The following is a 27,640-nucleotide window of genomic DNA, read 5'->3' as shown; positions in this document are numbered from 1 at the left end:
TGTTTGTTTTGTTTTATTTTGCTTAGTAACCTACTTTGATCTGTCTCTATCACTTGCAACCACTTAAATCCTACTTTTTATACTTAACATCACTTTTGTATAATTATTATTATTTATTAAACCCAGTGTAAACAATTGTTACATTGGGAGGGTGGCAGCTGTGCATCTCTCTCATTGATAAAGGGATGTGACAGGGCAGGAAGCAAGGCAGCGTCGCTCCACACTAGAGGTGGCCCCAGACCTTGGGCTGGAGATCGGGAGGGGGGTCCGCACGGTGGCAGGCAGGCGGCGTATAGCCGCAGGGCTGAAAGGGGCGCGCCAGAAGCAGCCGGCAGCGTCGTGATCGCGGACTGCTGGGCAAATGCGGCGTGACCGGATGACATCACCAGTGATGTCACGTGTGAGCCCCGGAAGGGCGGGGTGGGGAGCGCGGGGGCAGAGCCAGCAGTAGACACTGAGGCAGACAGTTTGAAAGGGGCGAGGAGCCCGGGCAAAAGGGGTGGTGAGCCGGAGCGAAATGGCACCCGCCCCAGGAGGAGAGGGACAGTAAGCCTGACTCCACACTGGGAGCCATAGGAGTCGTCAGGGAAGAAGTGGCCCAGGGCAGGGCCGTGGTACCCATGAGTGGAGGGGTTAGGGGCTACAGCCCCCTCCACTGAGTAGGGACGAGTGTCCCTGCCTTAGGGCCCTGGGCTGGGACTCGGAGAGAGGGAGGGCCCGAGCCCCCTTCCCCAACCCTGGGGATCTATTTATGCCGAACCCCTAGCGGCTCTTGCGAGCACAAACACGGTCCGGAGTAGGACCGGTCAGAGAGAACCACATGTAGGTGCATAAAGCCGTAGACATTTTCCGTCTTGTACGGGTGGAGTCTGAGACGATTTGGGGGAACTGGTGACAAGGGGATATACAATTTTTGATCTTCCTGTGCATAAAACTTTTCTACACAGTAAGATGGATTTATCTGGGGTTCTGGTCTCATTGCACCTGGCTGCTGTGTCAAGTTCCTTTGACTGAGCCTTCCCAGAACTGAGCTGATCTCAGTATTCAGCTCTGCTGTGAGCTGTGACCCCCAACTCTCTATCACTGCTGGAGAACACTGGAGGGTCTGACTCAGCAGGACAGGTTCATGGAGTACCCGGGAGGGCAGGTAGGTAAGTTCAGTGGTATCTCAGCCCATCAAGCAACAGTCTCGAGAGGATTTCTGTGACTGAGCCCATCACGCCTATTTTAAATATTGCATGCAGATGTAGTCACCATATATCAAAAAAGATATATTGGAAAAGGTTCGAAAAAGGCAACAAAAATGATTACGGGTATGGAACAGCTTCTACGTGAAGAGAGATTAATAAAACTGGGACTTTTCTGCTTGGAAAAGAGATGACTAAGGGAGGAATATGATAGAGGAATATAAAAGCATGATGGGTGTTGAGAAAGTAATTAAGGAAGTGTTATTTATTCCTCATAACACAAGAACTAGAAGTCACCAAATAGAATTAATAGACAGAAGGTTAAAACAAACATTAGGAAATATTTATTCACCCAACACACAGACAACCTGTGGAACTCCTTGCCAGACGATGTTGCAAATGCCAAAACTATAACAAGGTTAAAGAAAGAGCTAGGTAAATTCATGGTGGATAGGTCCATCAATGGTTATTAGCCAGGATGGGCAGAGATGATATCCCTAGCCTCTGTTAGCCAGATACTGAGAATGGGCACCTACGTATGGATAACTTGATGATTATTTGTTCTGTTCATTCCCTCTGGCATTTGCCATTGTCAAAAGACAGGATACTGAGCTAGATGGACCCAATATGGCCATTCTTATTTTCTTAAGGAATGTGATTAAAAGTGACAATTCCATTTCAACTTTTAATTCCAGTTCTTGGTCATAAGGCACTTTCTTATTTGACTAGAGATGGTAGGAATGTATTATTAGAATTCACATATACACTTACAAGAGTGAGCGAGGATGCCAGATAAACATGAGGATGGGATAATGGCCAGGTAGCGGTCACTTTACCTAGATTAACAAAGGTTTCCAGCAAGGGGGGGGGGGAAGCAGTTTTTGTTTGCCTAGAGGATATTTGAGAACCAGCGCTGTCAATGGAGAAGTTGTCTGAGTTTCTATGGGGTGGAGGGAAATATACAGTGCCCCAAATTTTAATTGTAAGGCTAGAAGGCTTGTTTAATGAAGGTTTTTGGATATAACTCCTGGGTACCGGGGGAGGAGATTACAGTATATTTGATCTCTGAGATCTGGTGGGACAGACAGCATAATTAGTTCAACTACTCTCAGGGTTTCTAGTTACCTGTACATCACTGTGTCACCAAAATATGCCAAAGGCTGATTCTCATGCATTAAACAGCAAGAAAAAATAAAAATTTTGATTGCAGGTAGATACCAGCAGTGAATTGTGTATGGACTGAGAAATACAATGACACCCTGAACTCTGCAGAGAAAACCAAGAGAGTATTGTTACTGAGGGATAAGCTGACACGGGTGGATTACAGAGGAACTAAAACAGCTGGGCTGAAGAGAGGGTCAGAAGCTATCACCTATTCTCTCCTTCCATAAAGAATGAAAGAGTTGGGGAGATAGCTGGACACTTGCACCTTCATGTGAGGCATTTTCCACAATCACTAAGAACCTGGAAAACATTCTTCTGTCCCCAAGCCTACAAAATCAGCTCCCAGTGGTACATTTTAAAATGAAAAGCTGCATACCTTCTGTGGAGGGCATCTCTCCAACTCTGACTTCTGCAGACATGGCCTAAGCATAGTCTTCACGTCCGGCTCTGGATCCTGAGATTCTAGCAATGTGTCAGCAATCACCTAGTCTGGATCTTTGTCTTGCTGGTCCTTAGATCCAGTGCTCTCCTTTTTTCCATCATCATTGTGCTGCAAGACACCTCAGTCTATGTAGAAGGGTGAATGCTAAGAAATCAGTCTAGTTTATTGTAAAAGGGAAACATTTTCCAGCATGAACCAGATGTACTGTAACTGTCCCAAGCCTTTTATTCTTAGATTTTTCAGTCCCTTTACCTTCTCTCAGCACTCTTTGCCACTCTGAGTGATACTGATCTTGGTACCCAATAGCTCATAGACCCAGCCATATACTAAAGTAGTGTGCAAGACCAATTTCTGGTGGTTCTGGATCACCTCATCTCCCCTTAGGACCATTAATGCCTGCACATTGGCTGTCAATCCATCTGGCAGCAATCTCATACAATGGCCTCCTTAGAGAAATGCAGATGATACTCAGAATAAAATCAGAGAAGCTAACTAGCTCCAAGGTGACGGTTGTGCTATTTGTATGCATAAGTGTTTTCCAGCAAACCTATTCCCTTTCTGACAAAGTACAGGAAGTACACCACACAACTGTATATGCCATGACCAATGTGATGTGAGATGGTAGTGGGAGGACTATTTCCACCACTATGGCTACTATGCCAGTGATTTTCTTCATCTGATGATTAGCACTGCAAATTTCTCTAGTGTACGCAAGGGCTCCATGAGGTACATTTGAAAGCTTTCTCTACATTAAAAAGCATTAGAGATATAAGTACAAAACCAAACACTAGGAACTCCTGAGTTCTAATCTAGGTTCTAGCAATGCTGCATGTTATCAAAGCTAAGACCTGATTCTCATTTACAGTAAGGCTGCTTGAGGCAACCCTAGAAGCATGAAGAAGCCTTAACATTGAGTAAAATTTACATAGTGTCAGGCCTCTTAACACTGCCACAGTGGTGTAAAGTGGCCTTTGTGTAAATGAGAATGAAGCGCCTAACCTCTCTGATTTCCCACTTGTAATATAAGGACACTACTCCTTACAGTGGTCACCATTAAAAATTGAGCAGTCATCTCCAGGCACGTCACTGTCGGAAATCGGGGTAGTTCTCTATTAAGAGAACAGGAAAATAAGTGTCGTTATCTCTAGCATCATTGCTCATTGTGTAGTACAGTATCTGGAAAAAAGTTGACACTTTAATGACAACCACTGGGCCTCTGTGAGTTTAATTAGCAACTGGCAGTGACTTGAAACTGTAAAGTCCAACGGAAGTGCTAAATATTATTTTTAACTATGAAAGTGTGCAGCATAAGAGAGGAGAAAGCATGGATCTGAGTCTGAAAGCGCTGCTTTTCCAAATTCCAGTGTGCAGTGCATGGAAAACAGAATAGGTTGGAAAATATATTTATGTTAAGCCATTTTAAAAAGTAGTATGTGCAAGCTTTGCCTGTGCTGACTTAGCAACCATAGAAATGAAACCTTCTCAATTTCCCTTTTGTAATCAGAGTGTGCTTTCCTTTAGTGCTGCAGCTCACATACAATCTTATATACAGCACGTGTGGGCATCACTAATAAGATTTACTATTTATCCATGCCAAGTTTCATCATCCACTGTGAAAGCAGCTTGCTGAACAGAGGGAGAGCTGGACTGTAGCGAGTGCTGCTGACATTTAATAAGAGGGGGAGGGTGGAATATTGCCATGCTACAGTAATGCTTTTAAAATGAAAAATCTCATTTCCAAACCTCTTTGCAAAGCAGGGGGTAACATTTATAGAAAACTCTTTGGGATGAAGGAAGAAAATTAGTTTCAGCAGACCCTTGTGGAGCCACAGAAATAATAGCCAGGAGTAGGTGGGCAGAAACAGAGAAAAAACTGCATTCCATTGCATCAAGAGATTCCATAAAACTTTTGGGGTATAGTCCTCAGTGCACAGGGAGTTACATGCACTGACCAGTGAGCATGCCCCTTAGAATCATATAGTGTGCAAAGAATTATGACCAATTACTATTTGCATGAAAAATATCTTTGAACACATGACCAATGTGATGTCAGATGGTAGTGGGAGGACTGTTTGCACCATTATGGCTATGGGGTTCTCTGGGATGGAATTTCCCCCTCCCAGGATTGTCTTCCTCTTTATACTGCCTCCTATCACCACCTTTATATTCAGAGATGCAGAAGTTCTCCCACGGGTTAAAGGCTGAACACAGCTCCTTTCAGAGTCTAGATTCACATCTTTAAATACCAGTCAGAAGAAGCAATTGGTCCCTTCCTCTACTTCATTGATTTTGGAAGACAGAGCAAGGATGAATTTGAATATATCAAAGGCTTAAGCCACCTGTGTTCCTTCTGCATTCACACAATTGAAGGAAATGGTTTAGGATACTTTCTTCTGATCTAAAAAGCAATGTCTCCTCAATGGTTCAAATGAGGAAAATATTTTCCTCTACATTCCTGTCAAAAGACTCGGTGAGGTAAAGGGCATAGAATTCTTTCTAGAACAAGCAGTTTAATAAGGTGAAGTTGCCATTTACAAAGCTACCAAATACACAAAGGTGTGCTGGTGTACGTATTAATCAGATAAAACTAGATTTAAGATTACTTCTTTGTGCAGAGCCTAGCAATCAGACAACAAAATGTTACTAAGAAAGAAAAGAATTCTTGCCCTGGAATACCCACACATGTCTACAGGGTTATATTTATTTCTGTTAATAAACATATTACTGCAGTTTACAAAGCTTTTTCATACATAACCTTCCAAAACATATTTCAGGTTGTCATCAGATCTGCTGACTGACGGCCAGATGCTGGAGCTAATTTAACCAGCTAGCATAATCCCACTTCCATATGGTAGGTAGATGGACTTGCTTTGGTTCAGACTGTGATACTCTTACTTACACTGAATAGTACTTGATTCCACAAATTGTCCTATTGATTTCAATGGGATTATTCATGGTGTAAAATGTTAAATGTGAGTAAGGGTATGGATATCTATGGATATCTGTGTGCATCTCCCTCCCAAGCAGCAGTTTTACCATGACCCTGTAGGATGTGTCCTGAATTGGTACTGGTCTCAGATGAAAGTCACTATTTGCTTATCATAGAGGGGACCAATGTTCCCTCCAATTTTTTCCATCCTTGTGTGGAATAGATTATGTGCAGATGTGCACCACAGGTAGAAACACATGCTGCTGGCTGTGGGAGGCTGTGGGCACTATACTAATCAGTTGGGAGGCACTGGAATTTCTCCTGGGAAACTGCCCAAGGACTCAGCATACAGGAGAGGACCCAGGGAATGCCTTAAAGCAAAATGCCTGTGCTTTCTACCATACCAATACTGAACATACCAAAAATATAGAAATAGAAATAACATTTAAGAAGTACTTCTTGATATATCCAACTTTACTATAGCTATGTGAATTTCTTAGCTCATACCATGGAAGCTGCTATTCTCTGCTTAAAAGGCAGGCATTAGGACAAGAAGAAATTCATTCTGAAATGAAACTGTTAAGAAAAGCTATTTCTAGGAGTTTTGAAATGTATTTTAGAAAAGCTGTCAGGTAATAGTAGAGGGTGGAGGTTGTGTAAGAGTTTGGTTTAATGTAACTTGTATTTCTTTATTTTCATTATGTCCCTACCAGAGAAGTCCCCAGGATAAGACAAGCACCTTGGGACAGAAGCTGCCTTTTTCTTCTGTGTTTGTACAGCACCTGGCATAATCAGGTCCTGGTCCATGACTAGGGTTCCTAGGTGTCATGACAGGATTACTATGAATAATAATGAATCAGGCTGCAGACGGGAATTTATTGCAAAGAGCATGTGTGTGTGTTTGCTGGGGCCCTCAACGTGGGCAGTCTGATCCAGGGACCTGACTCCAAATTAGAATGAAGACTGAGATCAGAAACCACAGCAAGCAGTAAACCAGAGGTGGAGCCAGATGTCATGCCAGGGGTCGAAGTTGGAGTCAGTCAGAAGTCACATCGAGGGTCAAAAAGCCAGAGTTCATAACTGGAGTTAGGATGAGGGACAAAATAAAGGAACAAGGTGAGGTAACAAAAAGGATCAGGCACCAGGTGAGAAGGTATGAACATGATCTCAGGAGCCTGGTCAGCAGCAGGCCTAGCAGCTAATCCCTCAGACAAAGTGTAAGGCAGGAACAGGAAGCTTTATGCTAAGAGGTGTCCAATCAGCAGCCTGCTGCTTCTCCAGTGATGCTGCTGACTCAGCAGATATAGCCATTGGTGAGAGGTATTAATTACGGTTTCCTTGTCTGGCATTGCAGAGTGGTGGTTCAGGGGGTAAGGCTCTCACTTGCCAATCCTGCAGGCCTGGATTTGAGACCCATGATGCCTTGCACCCTCAAGGTGATTTCTAGGAGCCCTGGGGCCAGGCTTTTCGTGGTGATCCCTGTAATTTTGCAGGGGCATGAACATGATGCGCTGGCTCCCAAGAGCATTCTTCGCATCCACAATCTTCCCAGTTGATCATATAATACAGTGCTCATTTCTCTGCATATTTGGGAATCCAGGATGTCCCCACTATGTACTCCTCAATCATAGTTCCATATTTGAACTGGAGTTGGGTGCTGTGGCACCAGCTAGGAAACAGATCATTGAAGAGCGGTTTCAGGAGAGATACATGAAATACCGGATGGATTTTCCAGGCCTGAGGGAGTACTGCAATACAAATATCACTGGACTGATTTGTTGAAAAGTGTAAAGGCCTTTGTATTAATTATCCAACTTGTGCACAGGTTGATGAGTCTGTAGGTTTTTAGTGAACAGACATACTTTTTGACCAACTTTCAGAAGTGGGACCTCCTGGCAGTATTTGTCAACAGGATGTTTGTACCTGTACCAGATCTGAGGCAGCAAGAAATGCTGTAGACAAGCGGACAGAGCGATGGAACTATGGATGAAAATCATAACTGGGATAGAAGTCACTGAATAGAAGTCATTGAATAGGGTGGAAGCACATTCTGTGTTATCAGCAAATCTGGCTAGCAGCAGTAATACACAACCCGATTATTTTAGCAGTGGTTCAGGAAACAGTGTAAATACTGTTCAAGTACCTATTTGGCCCATTCTGATTGGCCACCCATCTGGACATGATAAGATGGATGAATGCCAATGGACATTCACAACATGAAACACTTCCTTCCAAACACTGGATATAAACTGAAAACCTCAGTCAGTGGTAAGACTTTCAGGAAAGCTGGGGGTGAATAGATGCGTGAAATAAAGAGTTTTATGTGGCCAGAATCCGAAAGGGTTTCATACAGTATCAAGACTTGTGCAGTAATTTCTGCAGTTGGGAGGCCTATGCATGGTATAAAATGTGCCATTTTTGGTAAATTGATTCATGACAGTTATTAGAGTGCTGTGTCCTTCTGATTCTGGCAGTTTTACCATGAAATAAAGAGTTGTATGTGACCAGAGTCAGAAAGGGTTTCATACAGTATGGCAAAAGCCTTGTTTCAGAAGGTTTTAGTCCAAGTCACAGAGCCTAACATAGGATCAGACATCATCCAGCGTCTGTGGCCACCAAAATAAGCAGTCTACTGCATGCCAAGTCTTAGATTGTCCAAAGTTACACAGCAAACAGATTTCCAAAAAAATCACAGAAATGTTTTGAATTTGATAAGTCATCAAATTCAGCCCCCCTGGGCTATGGCAGGACCAAGTAAACCTAGATGGTTCCTAACAGATGTTTATCCAAATTGTTTTTAAATGCTTCCAGTGATGAGGATTCCGTGACCTCTTCCAGAAAGTCTATTTCAGATCTTAACTACCCTTATAGTTAGAAAGTTTTTCCTAGTATCTAAGATAAATTTCCCTTGCTGCAGATTAAGCCTTTTACTTTTGGTCCTGTCTTCAGTGGACATGGAGAATAGTTGATCACTGCCCTGTTTATAACCGCCCTTAATGTATTGGAAGACTGTTACCCAGTCCCCTCCTCATTCATCTTTTCTCTAGATTAAATGGGAAGCAAGACTGAAGGGAAAAACAACTGAGGAGAGTTGGAAGTATTTCAAAGGGACGTTGTTAAGGGCCCAAAAGCAAACAATTCCGTTGTGTAGGAAAGATAGAAAATATGGCAATGAAGAGAAATGCAAAGTGCTCCACTTAGGAAGCATTAATAAAGAGAAATGCAAAGTGCTCCACTTAGGAAGGAACAATCAGTTCCATACATACAAGATGGGAAGCGACTGTCTAGGAAGGAGCATGGCGGAAAGGGATCTAGGGGTCATAGTGGACCACAAGTTGAATGAGAGTCAACAGTGGGATGCTGTTGCAAAAAAAGCAAATATGATTCTAGGTTGTATCAACAGGTGTGTTGTAAGCAAAACTCGTGAAGTCATTCTGCCGTTCTACTCTGCACTAGTTAGGCCTCAGCTGGAGTACTGTGTCCAGTTCTGGGCGCCACATTTCAAGAAAGATGTGGAGAAATTGGAAAGGGTACAGAGAAGAGCGACAAGAATGATTAAAGGTCTAGAGAACATGACCTATGAAGCCAGGCTTCATGAACTGGGCTTGTTTAGTTTGGAAAAAAGAAGATTAAGGGGGGACATGATAGCGTTTTTCAAATATCTAAAAGGGTGTCACAAGGAGGAAGGAGAAAATTTGTTCCTCTTGGTTTCTGAGGACAGGACAAGGAGTAATGGGCTTAAAGTGCAGCAAGGGAGGTTTAGATTGGACATTAGGAAAAAATTCCTAACTGTCAGGGTGGTCAAATATTGGAATAAATTGCCAAGGGAGGTGGTGGAATCTCCCTCTCTGGAGATATTTAAGAACAGGTTAGATAGACATCTGTCAGGGATGGTGTAGACAGAGCTTGGTCCTGCCTTGAGGGCGGGAGGGCTGGACTGGATGACCTCTTGAGGTCCCTTCCAGTCCTATTATTCTATGATTCTATGATTCTATGAAATATGCCCAGGTTTCATGTAACCTTTCCTCATAGGTCAGGTTTTCTAAACCATTTATCGTTTTGTTGCTTTGTTCTGGACATTTTCCATTTAGTCCACATCTTTCTGTGGTACCCAGTACTGGACACAGTTCTCCAGTGTAGTCCTCACCCATGCTGAGTAAAGCAGGACAATTACCTCCTTTGTTTTATATTCAACAACCCTGTTAATACACTTCAGAATCATATTAGTCTTTTTTGCAGCCGCATCACATTGACAATTCATATTTAGCGTGTTGTCCACAATACCTGATCGATCCTTCCTGCAGTGGATCTTTTTAAGTCTCGGCTTGACAAAGCCCTGGCTGGGTTGATTTAGTTGGGATTGGTCCTGTCTTGGGCAGGGGGCTGGACTTGATGACCTCCTGAGGTCTCTTCCAGCTCTATGATTCTATGAGTGCTACCATCTATACAGTTATTCCCCAATTTGTAGTTGTCTCTTTGATTTTTGCTTCTTAAGTGAAGTACTTAGTACTTCTTTTCACTGAATTTCATCTTGCCAAGTTCAGACCAATTCTCCAATTTGTGAATGTCATTTTGAACTTTCAACCTGTCCTCCAAAGTGCTGGCAACCCCTCCCACCTTTGTGTTCTCTGCAAATTTTATAAACAAAATCTCTACTCCATAATACATGCCATTAATGAAAATATTGACTAATACCAGACCCAGGACTGACCCCTGCAGGACTCTGTTAGAGACATCCTCCCAATTTCACAGCAAACCATTGACAACCATTGACCTTTGAGTATCGTCTTTCAAATACTCATGCACCCACTTTATAATAATTTCATCTAGATTACATCTTCCTAATTTTTGTATGAGAACGTCTTGTGGAACAGTGTAAAAAGCTTTATTAAAATCAAGTTACATCAAGCTACTGCTTCTCCCTATCAACTGGGTCAGTAATCCTGTCAAACAAGGAGATTAAATTGGATTGGGAATATTTGTTCTTGACAAATCCATGCTGATTATTCCTTAAAAACATCTTACAAACTGGTTGTTTGGTAATTTGCTTCAGTACTTTTCCAAGTACTAAAGTTAAGCTGACTGGTTTAAAATTCCCCAGGTCCTCCTTGTCTCCCTTTTAAAAGACAGGTATTACGTTTACCCTTTTCCAATCTTCTTGGACCTCTCCCATCCTCCAGGAGTTGTCAAAGATAACTGGGTTATGGCCCTAAAATTGCCTCAGGTACAGGCAACCCCCGCACTTAAGACCTAATTGGTTCCTGGAGAACTGTCATAAATCGAGCCATCGTAAGTCAAACCCTTTTTTCCCATAGGAACAATGATATAAATGGGGGTTCCGTTCGTGGCCCGCTTTCCCTCCTGGGAGTTGTAGTCCCCAGAACGCTGGGCGCAGAGCCAGCCAGGGGTTGTGCCAAGTGGAGGCGGTTCCACGTGTCCTGGAGCTAGCGCCGGGGGCTCTGCCAGGTGGAGGCAGTGCAGCACGAGCTGCTCCCACAGCCGGCTGGGGGCTGTATTGGGTGGAATCAGCTCCACATGTCCCGGAGCCGTCGGCGTGGCGCGAGCTGGGCCCAGAGCCATCTGGAGCTGCGGGCAATTGGCTGACTCTGTGGCTCACTGATCAGGTGGGCTTGAGAGGCTGGCCCAGAGCAAGGTGATTGTAAATGGGGGAGAGGGGTCATAAATTGAGCAGTCATAAGTCAGGGGTCGTCTGTAGTTCTGTAAGCACCCTAGGATGGATTTCATCAGACCCTGCTAATGAATACACCTAACTTATCTAAATAGTCTTTATCCTGTTCTTTTCCTGTTTTGGCTTGCATTCCTTCCTCCTGGTTGTCAATACTAATTATATTGAGTATTTCGTCATTATTAAGGTTAATATTCTGTCATGGGTATTTTCAGCAGAAGTCAGGGACAGGTTGTGGACACTTAACAAAAGCTCATGAAAGCCCATGTCCTGTCTCTGATTTTTATTAGAAATATCCTGAGGTAGAAAGACAGAGCTCAGCTGGGGCTTACAGCTGCTCCAGCTCTGCTGCTGCTTCTGTGGCAGGGGTTGATCACTGCTACTTCAGTCTCAGGGGGGCTCATCACACCCCAGACACTGTTCTGGCAGCCCTGGGGCTGGCAGCTAGCTGGCTGTTCTGGCCCTTCCCTAGAAAAAGTAACAGAGGTCCTGGCAATTTAAGAAATCCATGATCTCCATGACAGAATTGTATCCTTTGTCGTCATCAATCTTTTTAGTGAATACTGAAGCCACATAGGCACTAAGCACTTAGCTTTCCTGATGTCATCAGTTATTAGATCTCTTTCCCCACTAGGACCTATACTTTTCTTTGTCTTTTGATTGCTCCTAATGTATTTAAAGAAACTATTCTTGCTGCCTTTTATATCCCTTGCCAGCTGCCCTAGCCTTTTGTATCCTAGTCTTTCTGATTTTGTCTCCACATACTTATGCTGTTCTTTTGTAGTCCTTAGCAATTTGATAATGTTTCTGCTTTTTGTAATTCATTTTTGTTTTTCAGGTCATTAAGGGGCTTGCCGAGGGAGCCATCTTGGTCTCTTTCTATTTTTCCTATCTTCCTTTGAATCAGAATAGTTTGCAGTTGTGCCGTTACTTTTGTCTCCTTGAGGAACTGCAGACTCTCCTGAACTCCTTTCCCCATAAAGTGCTCCCAGACCATTTGTTGTTTTTTTCCTTTCCCTTGGATTTTCTTCCAATATGACCTTACTTACCAGTTCTATCATTTTGTTGAAGTTTGCCTTTCTGAGGTTGATTATCTCTGTTCTCACTCCTTTCTTAGAATCATTAAATCTTATCATTTCATGTTCACTATCATCCCAATTGCCTTTCACCTTCAGATTTGCTACCAATTCCTGCCTGTTGGTCAGAATAAAGGCAAGACAGAGCCACAAAGGAAATGGTATGGTTTCTGTAGGTTGAGTGTTTCTGGTTTCACAGGTTTAGGTGACAATGATAAATCCTAGTGTGAGGTACTGTTTTGTTTTTTTCAAAGATGTCCTGGTGGTAATATCAGTATTTTATATAGGGGCATGGATCGTCATGGAGAATTGATCCAATAGAGTTGCCTCCAGGTAGACGGGCTTCTGGGTTCTTACATTAGAGTTCTCCAGCTTGGGTTCTAGGATTCTAGGTTTTTTGAACTGGGACTGGGAGAAGCTCAGTGAGAGAGAAATAATGTGTTGAGACAAAGAATGTGGGGATTAGCCAGGTGCCTCCAAAATGTTTTGCTGTTCCCCAACTCCCTCTGTTTATAGTCCTCTCTCAGGGTATGTCTACACTACCCTCCTAGTTCAAACTAGGAGGGTAATGTAGGCATACCGCACTTGCAAATGAAGCCCGGGATTTGAATTTCCCGGGCTTCATTTGCATAAGCGGGGAGCCGCCATTTTTAAAACCCCGCTGGTTCGAACCCCGTGCAGCGCGGCTACACGGGGCATGAACTAGGTAGTTCGAACTAGACTTCCTAGTTCGAACTACCGTTACTCCTCATTTCACGAGGAGTAACGGTAGTTCGAACTAGGAAGCCTAGTTCGAACTACCTAGTTCGTGCCCCGTGTAGCCGCGCTGCACGGGGTTCGAACCAGCGGGGTTTTAAAAATGGCGGCTCCCCGCTTATGCAAATGAAGCCCAGGAAATTCAAATCCCAGGCTTCATTTGCAAGTGCGGTATGCCTACATTACCCCGCTAGTTCGAGCTAGCGGGGTAGTGTAGACATACCCTCAGACCTTCCCCCGGCTGGACTAAATGATCTCTCAGGGTTCCTTATGGTAAAACCTGCCTAGACCCTGTGACAAGCTATTTAAAAGATACAGGGTATATAAACTTTCCTTCATTAACATACACATTTAAATTCTCTCTCTTCAGGATTGTCTTGTAAACTATATGTTTGTAGACTCCATTCACATAAGCTACAGAGCAATGATTTAAACAGAGAAAAACAAAACTTTGAGCTAAGGACCCAAGCAACACTGGGTAAATCTTCTAGGGTATGTCTACACTAGCCCCCTAGTTCAAACTACGGAGGCTAATGTAGGCATTCGAAGTTGCAAATCAAGCCCGGGATTTAAATATCCCGTGCTTGATTTGCATGTTCCTGTCCGGTCGCCATTTTTTCAAATTTACAAAGTCCGGACTAACTGCCCGCGTCTATACGCAGCAGGGACCCAGTAGTTCGAAATAAAGCCCTAAATTGAACTACCTGTTAAACCTCATTCCAGGAAGAATAACAGGTAATGTGGACTAGGGCTTTATTTCAAACTACCAGGTCCCTGCCACATGTAGACGCGGGCAGTTAGTCTGGACATGTAAATTTCAAAAAATGGCAACCAGATGGGAACATGCAAATAAAGCCCAGGATATTTAAATCCTGGGCTTCCTTTGTAATTTCAAATGCCTACATTAGCCTCCCTAGTTCGAACTAGGGGCCTAGTGTAGACATACCCCTAGTGAGCATACAACACAAGAAAGATAAGACAATGGGTATTTTTTAACTTGATCAGAAGCAGCCACCCAGAAAAACAGACCTACTGTTTCCTATATAGACATTCAAAGAAAACTATACAATTTTTTGTAGACAAAAATAAGATCATATCTACTGCGGTATTTTAAATCTCACAGCGCTGGAACCGGGGCTGCAGTGAGGCTTCCCCAATAAGTCCTTGCTTAACAAATGAATCCCTTTCAAAAGGTGGTAAATGCAATCCATTTTAGAAGACTGGAGAGATAACGGGAGGATTAATTTTAGTAATGCCTGTGAGAGACCTGACAGGTAAGGTAGGTGGAAAGGTTCCGAAAACCTGGATGGTGAGAAATTCTGCTTCAATGATTTGATTTCAAAGTTCCTGATAACACTATAAAATAGTAGTCCTGTCAATGACGACTGAAAGTACTTAGCAGGCCCCCAGCTGCCGCCTCCTCCCCCCGCCCCATGAGCAGGCCCCAGCCTCTTCTCCCCCGCCAAGTGCTGGTGGCAGGCCCCAGCTGTCGGAGCAGGCCCTGGCCCCCCACACCATGGAGCAGGCCCCAGCCCCTGCAACGTGGCAGGTCTTGGTACCCATCCTGTGGCAGGCCCCAGGCTTGCCCTACCATGATTCTATGATGCTATGAAATCTGATGTCTATCCTGATACACAGATCCATAAAAGCTGGGCAGGAGAGTCTATTTGTGCCAGCTTGTCCTTTAATTTGTTACAGAGCCTGAGCTGAAATTGATAAAAGAGTGCAACATCGTTCCCCAGGCAGTGTCTGTGGCCAAGCATCTAACCTGGGCACAGGAAGAGCCCAACCTCAGTTTTGAAAGTTTACATCAGGCAGTCTCTGCCATGTGAGGTTCATGTGGGTTATCAAAAATGGTGGCAAAGATTTGCAGGAAAGTATCTTTTCTTATCAGTGGGTGGTCCTGCTCTAGAAGGGGAGAGGCCCACGCAAGCTAAATACCAGCTCCACCTTCCTCTGGTCCATGGCATATTCCTGGGGTTGAAGGATAAATAGGAGTTTGCACAGGACAATCAACCTGCAAAACTTGCTACAGGTGCCATTTTATCTTTCTAGAAATGCAATTCAGGGGTCAGCCACCCAAGCTGGTGTCATAAAAGGAGATAAGTGGGTACCTGCAGTTGTTCCAAATGCTGAAATTTGTACAGAAAGAGCAATTTTCCATTTTTGGATGCCATATTTGATCCCTCAGTCTCTTTTTCCCAGCCTGGAGGATAGTAATCTGTTCCTGCAGACTCACAAGTTCTTGGAGCATTGATGAGGTAGAAGCACCACTAATATCCTGTATTTGGCCCAGGGGCTCAGCAAAAAGTCTTGGAAGACACTAAGAGGATCAGAGCTAACTGTCAGGGCCCATAATGTAGACAGCCGAGTTAATGGTCAGAGTCCAGAGTTGAGCTGGGGTCTAGGTTAGGAGTCACTCCAAGGGTCACAGCTGGAGTCAGTCAGTCAAGCAATGCCAAGGATCACATCAGAACCAGAAGCCAAAGCCTATAATTAGCATTAGGATGAGGGATCAGGAAAAGGATCAAGGTGAGGAGCAGGAATAGAGAGTGGGAAATGGGCAAGGAAGCAGGAGCTTAGTCTCAGGAATCTGGTCAGCAGCAGCCCAGTGACAAGGCTTGTGAGAATAGGAAGCCTCATGCTCAAAAGCAGTCTGCTGTTAGTCAGCTGATGCTGCTGGAGTCACCTGCTGCTGGGATGCCAGTTGCAGTTTCCTTATTTGACTTTGGAGTGCAGTGGCACATCGGGTCAGGGTCTCACTGCGAAACCCTGTGGACAGGGTCCAAGAGCTGTGGTGCCTTAAAGTTCTGCTGCTGAAGTCAGGCTGCAGGGAGGGAAAGCAGAGCTGAAAGTATGGAGGGAGTTTAGTCCTGAGGTCAGAGGTGAAGGATGCATCATCTGTTATAATAATAATTAAGAAGAAAAGGGGACAGATCAGCTACATGATTTCTCTTAGAGGGAGGCTTCAGTTTATCTCCATCTAAAATTCCTTGACACGTTCTTGCAGTAAAAGAAAGTAAGACAAGTTAAGTTCAAACAAGATCACGTTTACCTGATAAATGTCTTATTTTAAATTTACCATAAATTGGTATTCACAATCCAGTTTTTCCTGACTGATTTCAATGCAGATTCAGTTGCTCCCTGACCTAAATTTCTACCTGATAGTAAGATAATGGCACTCTTCATGGAATTCTACCCTTTAAAATATTTAATATAAATGTTAAGAAGACCGCTTTCATCTTCTTTGAGATATTTTAAAAACAACGTCAACATTTTCCTTTATTTTAGTAGAAGAAATGCCAGGGATTGCGGGGAATCTTCACTTCTGGGGGCTTTATACAGACTTGGCAAAACATGGACAGTCTCTGTCCAATCTTCAGAGGTGTCAACAGCCTCCACAGGGCCCTGAACAAAGTGTGGGGGGGGGAGGGGGAATGGTTCTATACTCCCAGATAGGGCAGGGCCTCAGATGGAAGGGGCCAGGTCAAAGGTAGCCAGCCCTCAGTGCTGCCCATACTGTGGTACCCCTTCCCCGCCCCAGCCCTCAGAGCCTCCTGAAGTATGCGCTGCTCCGTCGGCGATTTAAAGGGTCCTAGACTCAGGCCGCCAGCACTACTGGCCCCAGGCCCCTTTGAATCACCAGGCACCAGGGCAACAGCTCTCTTTTCCCTGCCCTGTCGGCAGGCCTGCTAGTCTTTTCCAGAGGTTAGGGTAAGGTGAGGAGGTAGCAGACAGGATAATTCCCCTCACTCCAGCAGTTTGGGGACCCACAAATAATAAAGCTGGCTCTGACATCACATCCTAATTTGGAAAACCGGCTCTCTGCTACTTGTTCTTCAGTGCCATGAGTAATAAACAGCATAATGATCAGAACAGACTGATTTAAGCACCCTTCAACAGTAGCATTGCTCCCTATAGTATTTACCTCTGATGACTTCTTAATGATGTGAGGTGCCATCGTTTCTTGAGCCATTGCCGCTTTCCTTGGTGACTGAAAAGGCTGGTTTTGCTGCGGCACAGATGCTGCCTTAGGAAAATGGACTGTCAATGAAAGAGATAGTTAAAAAAAAATTACTTTGGCAAACAAAAAAAATGAGTTTTATGCAGGTGTTAAATTTCCTGGAGTTAATCGGGTAGACAAATGCCTCTGATGCCTCATTTGGTCCATTAACTGCAATGCCACCTGCCAATGACTGGGACTGAATACTAACAGCTTTTCTAACTCTTTACAATAATTGACAAACACAGATGGATTCACAGTTCAGCACAGCCCTCCTATTCTTACCTGCTACCTTCCGAATTATGTCCCCAGTGTGTAAAACATGCCTTCTTTTTCAAATGGGTGAAATGAATGTAAGATGCAAGGTCATTCTGCTCACTTATGTGAAAATTATGTAGAGGAATGAATACCCACCAAACCAGGACCAGCATCATCCCCTCCCTGACACCATACCTTCTAATTACTATTTAAAAGGAACATTATTACTGCAGCGTGTCAGATGTGTGCTGTGAATCACAAGGAACTAAACAGGAGTTTAGAGACCATTTGAAAAGATAATGGCAAATTTTGAAGACCATAAACCACTAAAAGAGAATGTTGTTGAGAGACAAATGTGGAAAAATATAAAAATAAAACGAAATGTTGTTGTCAATATTTTTTTATTTTATTTGCTACCATTTCAGACTATTTTTATATTATCTTTTTCCCCCCCCCAACCCAGGTATGTCTTTTTAACAGCCTAGCTTAATTGATAATAACTAATCAAACATTATTTTCTAGCCTAGTGCTGTAATGAATCATGATTCTCTGTCTGAGCTAATGGTCTTATTATGGCAAAAATTTTCATGTCACACATTCAGAATTGTAATTTAGCAGGGCAAGATAAAATAGGAATGGGACTGTGTATGTAAAAATGAAAGAGAAAGGGAGAGAACACCTTTATTTGATGCCCCAATTTTGTGGCAATGGAAAAAATATTGTTTAGATGTTTTGACAGTTTCTCTATGGACAATCTTTTACACTCAAGAGCCATGTAGTAATTTCCCCCAAACTAACCAGGACTGGAAGGGATTCCCCTTTGTGATGGATCAAGTAACAAGTGTCTCTGTATAGCAGTGCAAAACATTCCCACCTACAATTATGTGAAATTTTGTTCAACTTAAATGTAGATTCAGTGACACCAGAATGCTTCATGAATTCCTGATGATTTGACTGAAGTGATTTTGTTGAAATAACCATTCCAAAAAAGTTGAGAGTTTTTTCTGTTCGTAAAAAGTTTCATTTCAAAATTTCCTTCACTGAACTGATTTTAAAAAAATTAACTAAAAAATTGTTTTCTGATTTTCCAGAACTGACAGTTAACCAAAAAAATCTATTATTTGCACAGCTCTACTTCTATCCCCTGCAATCTCCTGGGAAGTAAAAGACTGACCTAGGTATTGAAACTTGGGATATATCTATTTTGCACATAAAAAAAACATAGCTAACCAGTCTCATGAAATTCAGGCTAAAAGGCTGTTTAACTGCAGGGTAGACTTTCAGGTTCTGGCTCCAACTTGAGCTCTGGGACCCTCCCACCTTGCGGGATCCCAGAGCCTGGGCTCTAGTTGAATTCAAACAGCTACACCAGGCATGTCAAACTGGTGTTTGGAGGGCCACATGCGGCCCGCCAGAACATTTTTATAAAAGAATGAAGTGCGGCCCACTGGCCGCTCAGAGCACGTGGCCAAGTGCCTGCTCACAGCCAGCTGGGTGCTCTGCGCTGGGCTCTCCAGCAGGCGCTCACAGCTGGCTGCTGTGCTCACGCTGCCCCAGGCGGCAACGTCAACTCCAGGACCCAGGTATTAGGTTGTGGGGGCCTTGCTCTGGGTGAGGGGGAAGGCATTAGGTTGGGGAGGCTTGGCTCTGGGGAACGAGAGAGGCATTAGGTTGGGGGTGCCTGGCTCTAGGGGAGTGGAGAGGGATTGGGTTAGAATGGGAGCATGGAAGTGCCTGGCTCTGGGAGAAAGGAAGGGGTTATTTTGTTAATATTTTGTTTTTATTTATTTATTCCCAAATAAAATTACAAAATGTATATTAATTTTATATCAATAAATGTCAATTCTTTGCAATTACATGAATAATTATATCTTTATGCAAAATCTCAAACTTACAAAGTATCTGACATTTTCAAAGAAGCCTGTTCTATTTGATTAACCATGGTCTATACCTGTTTTTATTTCAACAAAACAAGTTATGTATCATATACAAAATTTAAAAGTACCTTAAATTTATATTTAAATTAAAAAGTATGTAAAATTTTAAAATTATTTAATATGAGGAAATAACAATTTTACACAGCAAATTATTGTAATATTATAAAATATACCTAAAACATAATCTATAAAATAAATAACTACTACTTTCCGACAAAGTACATTTTCTTTGGTGGTCCTAGGGTTGCCAGATGTCCGGTATTTTGCTTGGTACCTAAAATGCTGCTTTTTTTTTTTAAATCAGTTTTTGTTTGTGCGGCCATCAATAGGCTTTGAGTTTGATATGCCTGGTCTACACAGCAATGAAACAGCCCGTTAGCCCAAGTTCCAGCTGACACGGACCAGCTGTGGATTTTTAATTGCAGTGTAGACAGACATACCCTAAATCTCTTCCTCGGTGACCATAGGGGACACCACTTAGGCTGGGTCTACATTGGCACTTTCAGCACTAAGACTTCAGTTGTTCAGGAGTGTGAAAAAACACCTCCCAAGATGACAAAAGTTTTAACACTGAAAAGCCCACGTATAGACAGAAGCAATTCCTGGCTATAAAGCTACTGCCCCTTGTTCAAGGTGGAAGCGGGGGGTTATTTCCAGGAAAGCTCTTCCCTGGCAATAAATCATGACTACACTGCCCACATCCCAGTGCTGCCCTTATTTGAATTTCTGTTGAAGCCTGATATTTGATTTTTGTGTCCTCTTTAAACCCAGCGTTTAGGTTAGTACAGGTAATTTCAGGTTAGTTGTATGTAACAAAGGGTAAGGTTGTAGGCTTCCTTATAGTGTTTTCATGATGGCTTAGATACCACCAGTTAATCTGTGGCTGAAGTATTGTGAATTTGTGTTATTGAAGCAAGTGATAGGTGTGTGCGAGAGACAAGTAAAAGTCCAGTTGTTTCATTCTGGGAGTATAGATAACAAGAGATAGGTATTGCATTATTAACCCTTTTGACATTGTATACATACACAGAGAGGGACCAACAATCTTGCCTGGGCAAAGGGGGAAGGTCAACTCCATGTTCCCAGAAGGGGAGGGGCCTTGGGTACAAGGGGCGGGGCTGGGGCAGCCAGCCCTTAGTGTCACTCAGCATACACAACACAGGGTTCCCCCCAGCTCTCAGAGCTACCCAGAGCATGCTGCACAGTCCTCCAACAGTGATCTAAAGGACTCCGGGCTCTGGACACCACTGTTCTTGCAGTAGCTGTGATGGTGGCCAGGAACTCTGGGACGTTTTGCCTTTTAAATCGCCAGGTCCTGGGGCAACTGCCACCTTTGATGCCACATCCCCCAAGCAACAGGCCTGCATACACAGATACACCTTCCTAGCCATTCATAGGGCAACAGCGCAAAAGGATGGGTTGTATTACCCTACCAACCCACACTTACTTCAGTACTGCTTCTCTGCCTGCCTAGCTCTGAAGGCAGCACATCTGCCACTAGCAGTACAGAAATAAGGGTGGGAATACTATAACCCTCCTACAATAACCTTACACCCTCCTTCACACACAATCCCTTTTAGGATCAGGACCCCTACACTTACAACACCATTTAATTTCAGATTTAAATATCTGAAATCATAAACATTAAAAACCCATGACTTTGAAATTGACCAAAATGGACCATAAATTTGGTAGGGCCCTCCCAATTATGTTTCCACTTAATGGTAGTTCTGCCAAACCCACATTTCTCTCCCTTGCCTATCAGAATGTCATGTGTTAAAAGTAAGGCTGTCCATTAACATGTGTTAATGCCTGTGATTAACACAAGGCAGAATTAATGCATTAATTTTTTTAACGTGCATTAATCGCAAGCATTTCTGTAGCGTTACCCCTCTGAAATGCCACTGCCACGTTTCAAAGGGGCAGCGGCGTGGGAGCCTGGGATCAGCCAGGTCCCCAGCTGACCCCAGGCTCCATGCAGCACTGCCCCTTTGAAACACCGCCGCAACATTTCAAAGGGGCAACGACACAGCTGATCCCGGGCTTGGCTCAGCACTGCCCCTTTGAAACACAGTGGCGGTGTTTCAAAGTGACAGCGCTGCATGGAGCCTGCAGTCAGTTGAGGACTCCAGCTGATCCTGGGTTCCCACGGTGCTGCCCTTTTAAATGCCCCTTTGAAAAGACGCCGTGGCATTTCAAAGGGACAGCACTGCACAGAACCAGGGTCAGCTGGGGTCTCAAGCTCATCCCAGGCTCCCACGGTGCTGCCCCTTTTAAACACTGTGGCAGCGTTTCAAAGGGGCAGCACCTTACAGCTGATCCTGGGCTCCTGCGGCACTGGCCCTTTGAAATGCTGTGGCAGTGTTTCAAAGGGTCAGCGCAACATGGAGCCTGGGGTTAGCTGGAGTCTTATTATTGTTTAACAGCACAATTAATTGCAATTAATTACAATTAATGTTTTTAATTGCTTGACAGCCATAGTTAAAAGTCTTGCTGAAGTCCAGGGATATTATGCCCATCATGTCCCCTCACCTATCAAACTAGTTACCTTGTCAAAGAAGGTAATCAAACTGGTTTGGCATGATTGGTTCTTAGCAAGGCCATGCTGGTTGCTAGCAATCATTCCTTCATCTTCCAGGTATTTGTTAATTGAATGTTTTATGCATTGCTCTCACAACCTCCCAGGTATCAGAGTCAGACTGACTGATCTACAGTCCCCAGCTCTTCCTTTCCCTCATTTTTAAAGATGGGCACTATGTTAGCACTTCTCCAGTCTTCCAGGACACTTCTGTTATCCATGAGTCTGTAAATATTATTGCCAATGGCTCTGGCTTGTGCTAATTCCTTCAGAACTGCTAAATAAGCCTCTGAACCTGGTTATTCAAATCAGTCAGAAGATCTCTGGCTTGTTCTTTACTTACCCCAATCTGCATCCTTTCCCCTTTATCTATTGTAAGGTTACTAGTCATCTGGTCACATGTTACTCTTTGTGAGAAGACTGAAGCACAGTAAGCATTGAGCAGCTCTGCTTTCCTATCCTTTTCCATTACCAGCTCAACTTCTTCAGTAAGCAGCAAACCCACACCATCCTTGATCTTCCTTTTTGTCTGGCATATTTTGAAGAACACCTTCTTGTTGTCTTGCAACATCCTTTGCCAGATGTAACTCATCCTTTGTTTTGGCTTACCTGATTTTGTCCCTACACACTCGCACTATTTCCTTTTATACTTCTTGGTGTTCTAAGGATTTCAGAAGTGGATCAGCAGGCTGTGTGTGCCTGGAGAGTTAGAAGGGTTTTGGAAAGAGGGACTAGTTTGAGTCTTCTGTCTGAAGAGAGGAAAAAGGAGGGCTCAGTAGGCATGGAGAGGGAAACATGAAGATATATTTGTCTTCAATTCTACAATATAGTTTACTAAGAATGAGTGACAGTGTGAATGTCAACACCCTACCAGCCAAGAAATAAATCAGACTGAAACTCCAGTCTCTCTACACTGGTGGTGTTTAGATGTTTCAGCACATATGGTATGTAAATATCAAGCTCTATTTAAAGATGTTACAGTGCCTAAGAGCAGCATGTCTACCAACAGGTGATCATACAGTAGACTAGCAGTCTGGTTTCCAAAGGGATCTGAACCGCCATGTGAAATTTTTTAGAGGTTTGCAAATGAAGAAAGGTTAAGAACCACTGCATTAGAGCAAAAGTAAGAGTAGTGCCTCCCCTTGTAATCGGCAGCTGAACTTGCTGTGTATGAAAGTCTCATGTTAGAGTGGAGCAGTGGTTCTCACTGGGAATCTTGTTAAGGTCCCTAAGCAATAGCTATATGAGGTCTATAGCCAATAGCTGCATCAGATGGACAAAACTGGAATTCCCATGCCATAGGAGCTGATATAATCTGCTGTCAGTTGGAAGTCATTTTTTGCATAGATACTACATTACACTTTTACTCATTCCCACAGTGACCAAGAACTGAAGCATTTCTGGTCTTCTGTTGGTGTTTCCAGACAGCATGAGTTTTATGTATTATATAGACAGCACATAAAATGCTGGAAAACTTAAGATGACAAGCAGGGTGAAAAGTGATGCAGGAGACTGAATGGCTTTGGTTAGTTTGTACTGTGTTAACTTGACCATTCATATCTTGTAAATTTGCATTCAGTACCTGTCATTTAAGACTTAGAAATAAGATACAATATCTTGGATTGTTTTTCCATTATTTTAAACATTGGTCTATGTACTCTTTCTTCCAAGTGCTGGCTCTGTTCAAACGAGGCTTGCGGCATTTAAGATTGTCAGAACAGCATTAACTCCTGACAATATTAATTAATCACAAGTACATTTCATTTGCCACTTTGAGTGATTGGGCAACAAAATGGCAAATTAAATTTAATGTGGATAAGTGTAAAGTAATGCACATCGGGAAAAATAACCCCAACTATATGTACAGTATGATGGGGGGCTAATTTGGCTATGACAAATCAGGAAACAGATCTTGGATTTATCGTGGATAGTTCTCTGAAAACTTCCACGCAGTGTGCAGCGGCGGTCAAAAGGGCAAATAGGATGCTAGGAATTATTAAGAAAGGGATAGAAAATAAGACACAGAATATCTTCCTGCCCCTGTATAAAACTATGGTACGCCCACATCTTGAATACTGTGTACAGATGTGGTCTCCTCACCTCAAAAAAGATATTTTGGCCTTGAAAAGGGTTCAGAAAAGGGCAACTAAAATGATTAGGGGTTTGGAACGTGTCCCATATGAAGAGAGGTTAAAGCGACTGGGACTTTTCAGTTTAGAAAATAAGAGACTGAGGGGGGATATGATAGAGGTATATAAAATCATGAGTGGTGTGGTGAGGGCGGATAAAGAAAAGTTATTTATTAATTCCCATAATAGAAGACCTAGAGGACACCAAATGAAATTAATGGGTAGTAGGTTTAAAACTAATAAAAGAAAGTTCTTCTTCACACAGCGTGTAGTCAACCTGTGGAACTCCTAGCCAGAGGAGGCTGTGAAGGCTAGGACTATAACAGAGTTTAAAGAGAAGCTAGATAATTTAATGGAGGTTAGATCCATAAAAGGCTATTAGCCAGGGGATAGAAATGGTGCCCCTGGCCTCTGTTTGTCAGAGGCTGGAGAAGGATGGCAGGAGACAAATCGCTTGATCATTGTCTTCGGTACACCTTCTCTGGGGCACCTGATGCTGGCCACTGTCGGCAGACAGGCTACTGGGCTAGATGGACCTTTGGTATGACCCAGTACTGCTGTTCTTATGTTCTTATGTTCTCCCTTACTTTTTTATATAATTTAACAAATTTATATATGGACTAATTTACTTGTGGATGGATAGCCTTGATGCTTTATAGATATTCATCATGTATAATATGGATAAAGGAAGGAGTCAAACCTCTAAAAATAACTGTACCCGAGGGCCATCTTTCTCTATTTCTTGGCAAAGAACCACATTGGTTTAGTTCACACCAGACTACAGTCACTTTATTTACATGTTATTTCACTGTGGATGCCATCTGACAGTTTCGTCTGAAAGGAATAATCAGCCTGAACACTGCAAGATTTTTAAAAAAATCCACACAGCCCAATTCCCAAAGAATCAACTTCTTCCTTTTTCCTATATACGCTGTACAGTTGATGAATTTTAATGGTCTCATAACTGAGTGATTGACAGTACTATCTAGAGCAGTGGTGGTGCAATCCCTCAGGATACTCCGCCGTCGGACTGTGAGACATTCTGTTTATGTTGACCATCCACAGGCACAGTCACTTCCCCACTATCAGCAGCTGTGGTTCACTATTCCAGGAAGTGGCGGCCAGTTTGTCTCTGCGATCCACACTACTTCCAGCAGCTCCTATTGGCCATATCAGCAAAATGTCTTGTGGCCTGCCACTGGATTACCCTGGTGGGCCACAGGTTGCCCACCACTGGGCTGGGGTCAAGCATAATGCCATACAGATTGTATGCTACTACTCCTTCTCCCCCACCTTTACCAGTGTGTTTTAACTCTCATCCCTACAGGATTTCTGTAATTTCAGTTTTACTGTCTTGACCTTGGTTCTTCCAGTGCACCTAAATTCTTGTACACTGAATCGTTTCCTATTGGAGTCCCTATGTCCTTGCACTGCTCTGCTTGTTACATAATATTTACAGGCATTTTTTGCTGTTCCAGTACTAGCACCTTCCACATATTTCTGCCAATGCCCTTCAGTGCTGACCTACAGCACCTCTTTGCTATTCCAATTTTGCATCCCCTGTGCACTTGTATCAAATTACCACCAGTATCCTCTGCCATTGCAGTCCTGAGTAAAGATTATCAATTATACCAAGCCATGCAAAATGGGGTGGAGATTGTCAGAGGAGAAATGTTCACTAGTACATAAATTAGATTACCACGAAACTCCAAAGTCCATTTCATTTGAGACTGACATGAAAGACCCATCATTTTGCTCCTGCAAGCATCTCCTCCTCTCTTATCACTAGAACTGGAAGGGACCTTGAGAGGTCATCAAGTCCAGCCCCCTGCCCTCACGGCAGGACCCAGTACCATCTATTCTAGACTATCCCTGATAGATGTCTATATAACCTGCTCTTAAATATCTCCAGAGATGGAGATTCTAAAACCTCCCTAGGCAATTTATTCCAGTGTTTAACCACCCTTGCTGCAATTTAACCTCTTAAGCCCTTCATTGCTACATTCTGCAATGTAATCTTTTCAGATCGTTTGCTAATGCAAAGCCCCACCTGTAGAGCTGACTAAAGTATCAGCACAGGTAAATCTGCAGTTTAAACCTGAGATACTTACGTTGAACTTTGACCGAATCAGGAAGCTCTGGTATGGGCTCAGAGGTAGACATTGTTGGTGAACAGTCCTTGGTAGTGGTCGTCTTCGGGAATAGCATTGTATAGGAGGTTCGGTGCCTAGTCCTACGTGCTATCTCACGTTCATTACGTAGCAGTTGATCATCTGTTAACAAGGTACTGACTTGCTTAGATTTTTCTCTCACGTAATAACCTGTTGAAGCAATTAGGTTGAGTTTAAATAAAATAAATATTCAATAAATGTGTTAGAAAGTCACCCTCCCATTTTGTAATGAGGGCCAACAGGATATACCATGGGCCCCAGCCACTACAGAAAAGTGCAAAGTGGCTAAGGATGCTTGTTGTCTATAATAATAGAACAATGAGCCAAGAAACCAAGATCCCAGGAAGCAGTTGTCTTTTGTAGACTTACTTTGTAAGCAGCTGACAAACGGTTAAAATACTGCATGGGGTAGTTCATAAATGGAAATGTGTTTTGGGGGTGTTTCTGAGGCCCCCCCCTTTATTTCTTCCAAGGACCAGCTTTGTAGCGGCCCACTATTTTGGCTGAATGCTATTAGCAGGATGCTATTCCATTGGTCAGAGAAGCATTTCACATAGAATTCCTCCTTGCTTCTTTTGGGACAGGGTGAGCATAGGGTATTGTCTCTGTCAGGCCTTACCAGTCCATGAGCTCTGGTCCTGCATGGCAGTGAAAAAGTATGTCAGGTTTTTCCATTACAATTTGGCTATGGTTGTGTGGTATGAGTGTCAGTGTGAGTTATAGGGAGAAAGGAAAGAGGCTGAAGTGTTTTTATATCTTCAGCCTCTGGAAAAGATTGTCAAGACCAAAAAAGCTAGGGTTCAAGGAAGATGTCAAGGATCAAAGATCTGTCTCAGAAGAGACATGAGTTGTTTAGTATGTGTGGGAAGAACATCCCCAAACTACCAGTTGAAATGTAGTCTGTTCAATAAAACTGGTGACTCTGCTTAGGAGATTCACAGGTCTGAATTCATTGAGGGGTGGGACAGTAATGAAATGGAAAGATCCATCAAATGCGCTGTTTGAAATAGTTATCAAGAAAATACGCATGGAGCCAGAATTATATTATAACTATGCTAAAAGCTGTATGTCATGATGATTCTTATACTGGCAGGACCCTGGGAGGTAGAAGGACAAGGCAGTGCTGCTCCTTAATTGGGAACCTTCACCCCTGACTGAATCCCTCTGATGGTAAGTGGCAAGCACTGGTGGACATCTGTACTTCATATCTTCTGTGTTTCCAGATCTATCTTACTGGGATGCACAATTATAAGAATTCAGTGTTAAGATATTGTACTAGTGTATATTATTCTCCCTCCCCGCCCCCATAAGTGTTTCAAACATT

At 43.2% G+C, this 27,640-nt stretch overlaps 2 protein-coding genes across 3 annotated transcripts in view; one reads left to right on the top strand and one right to left on the bottom strand.

Annotated features, from left to right (window-relative positions):
- Positions 1-27,640, top strand: part of GRAP2 (GRB2 related adaptor protein 2) — a 160,603-nt gene that overhangs the window by 70,832 nt on the left and 62,131 nt on the right. For both annotated transcript variants that reach the window (XM_075936414.2, XM_075936424.2), the window contains exon 3: positions 27,410-27,486. The gene's annotated coding sequence lies outside the window, so the exon portion shown is untranslated. The remainder of the gene's footprint in view (positions 1-27,409; positions 27,487-27,640) is intronic.
- Positions 1-27,640, bottom strand: part of ENTHD1 (ENTH domain containing 1) — a 66,283-nt gene that overhangs the window by 30,848 nt on the left and 7,795 nt on the right. The window contains exons 3-4 of the mRNA XM_025185120.3: positions 26,257-26,466; positions 17,169-17,284 (exon numbers count right to left, since the gene is read on the bottom strand). Of these exons, the coding sequence (XP_025040905.2) occupies positions 17,169-17,284; positions 26,257-26,466 (326 nt within the window). The remainder of the gene's footprint in view (positions 1-17,168; positions 17,285-26,256; positions 26,467-27,640) is intronic.

The sequence above is a fragment of the Pelodiscus sinensis genome, chromosome 1 (genome assembly GCF_052426305.1).
Source record: "Pelodiscus sinensis isolate ZL-2025 chromosome 1, ASM5242630v1, whole genome shotgun sequence".
In the NCBI taxonomy this organism is placed as follows: domain Eukaryota; kingdom Metazoa; phylum Chordata; order Testudines; family Trionychidae; genus Pelodiscus; species Pelodiscus sinensis.
Note: the sequence above shows the minus strand (reverse complement) of the source record. Positions and strands in the feature narration are given on the sequence as shown.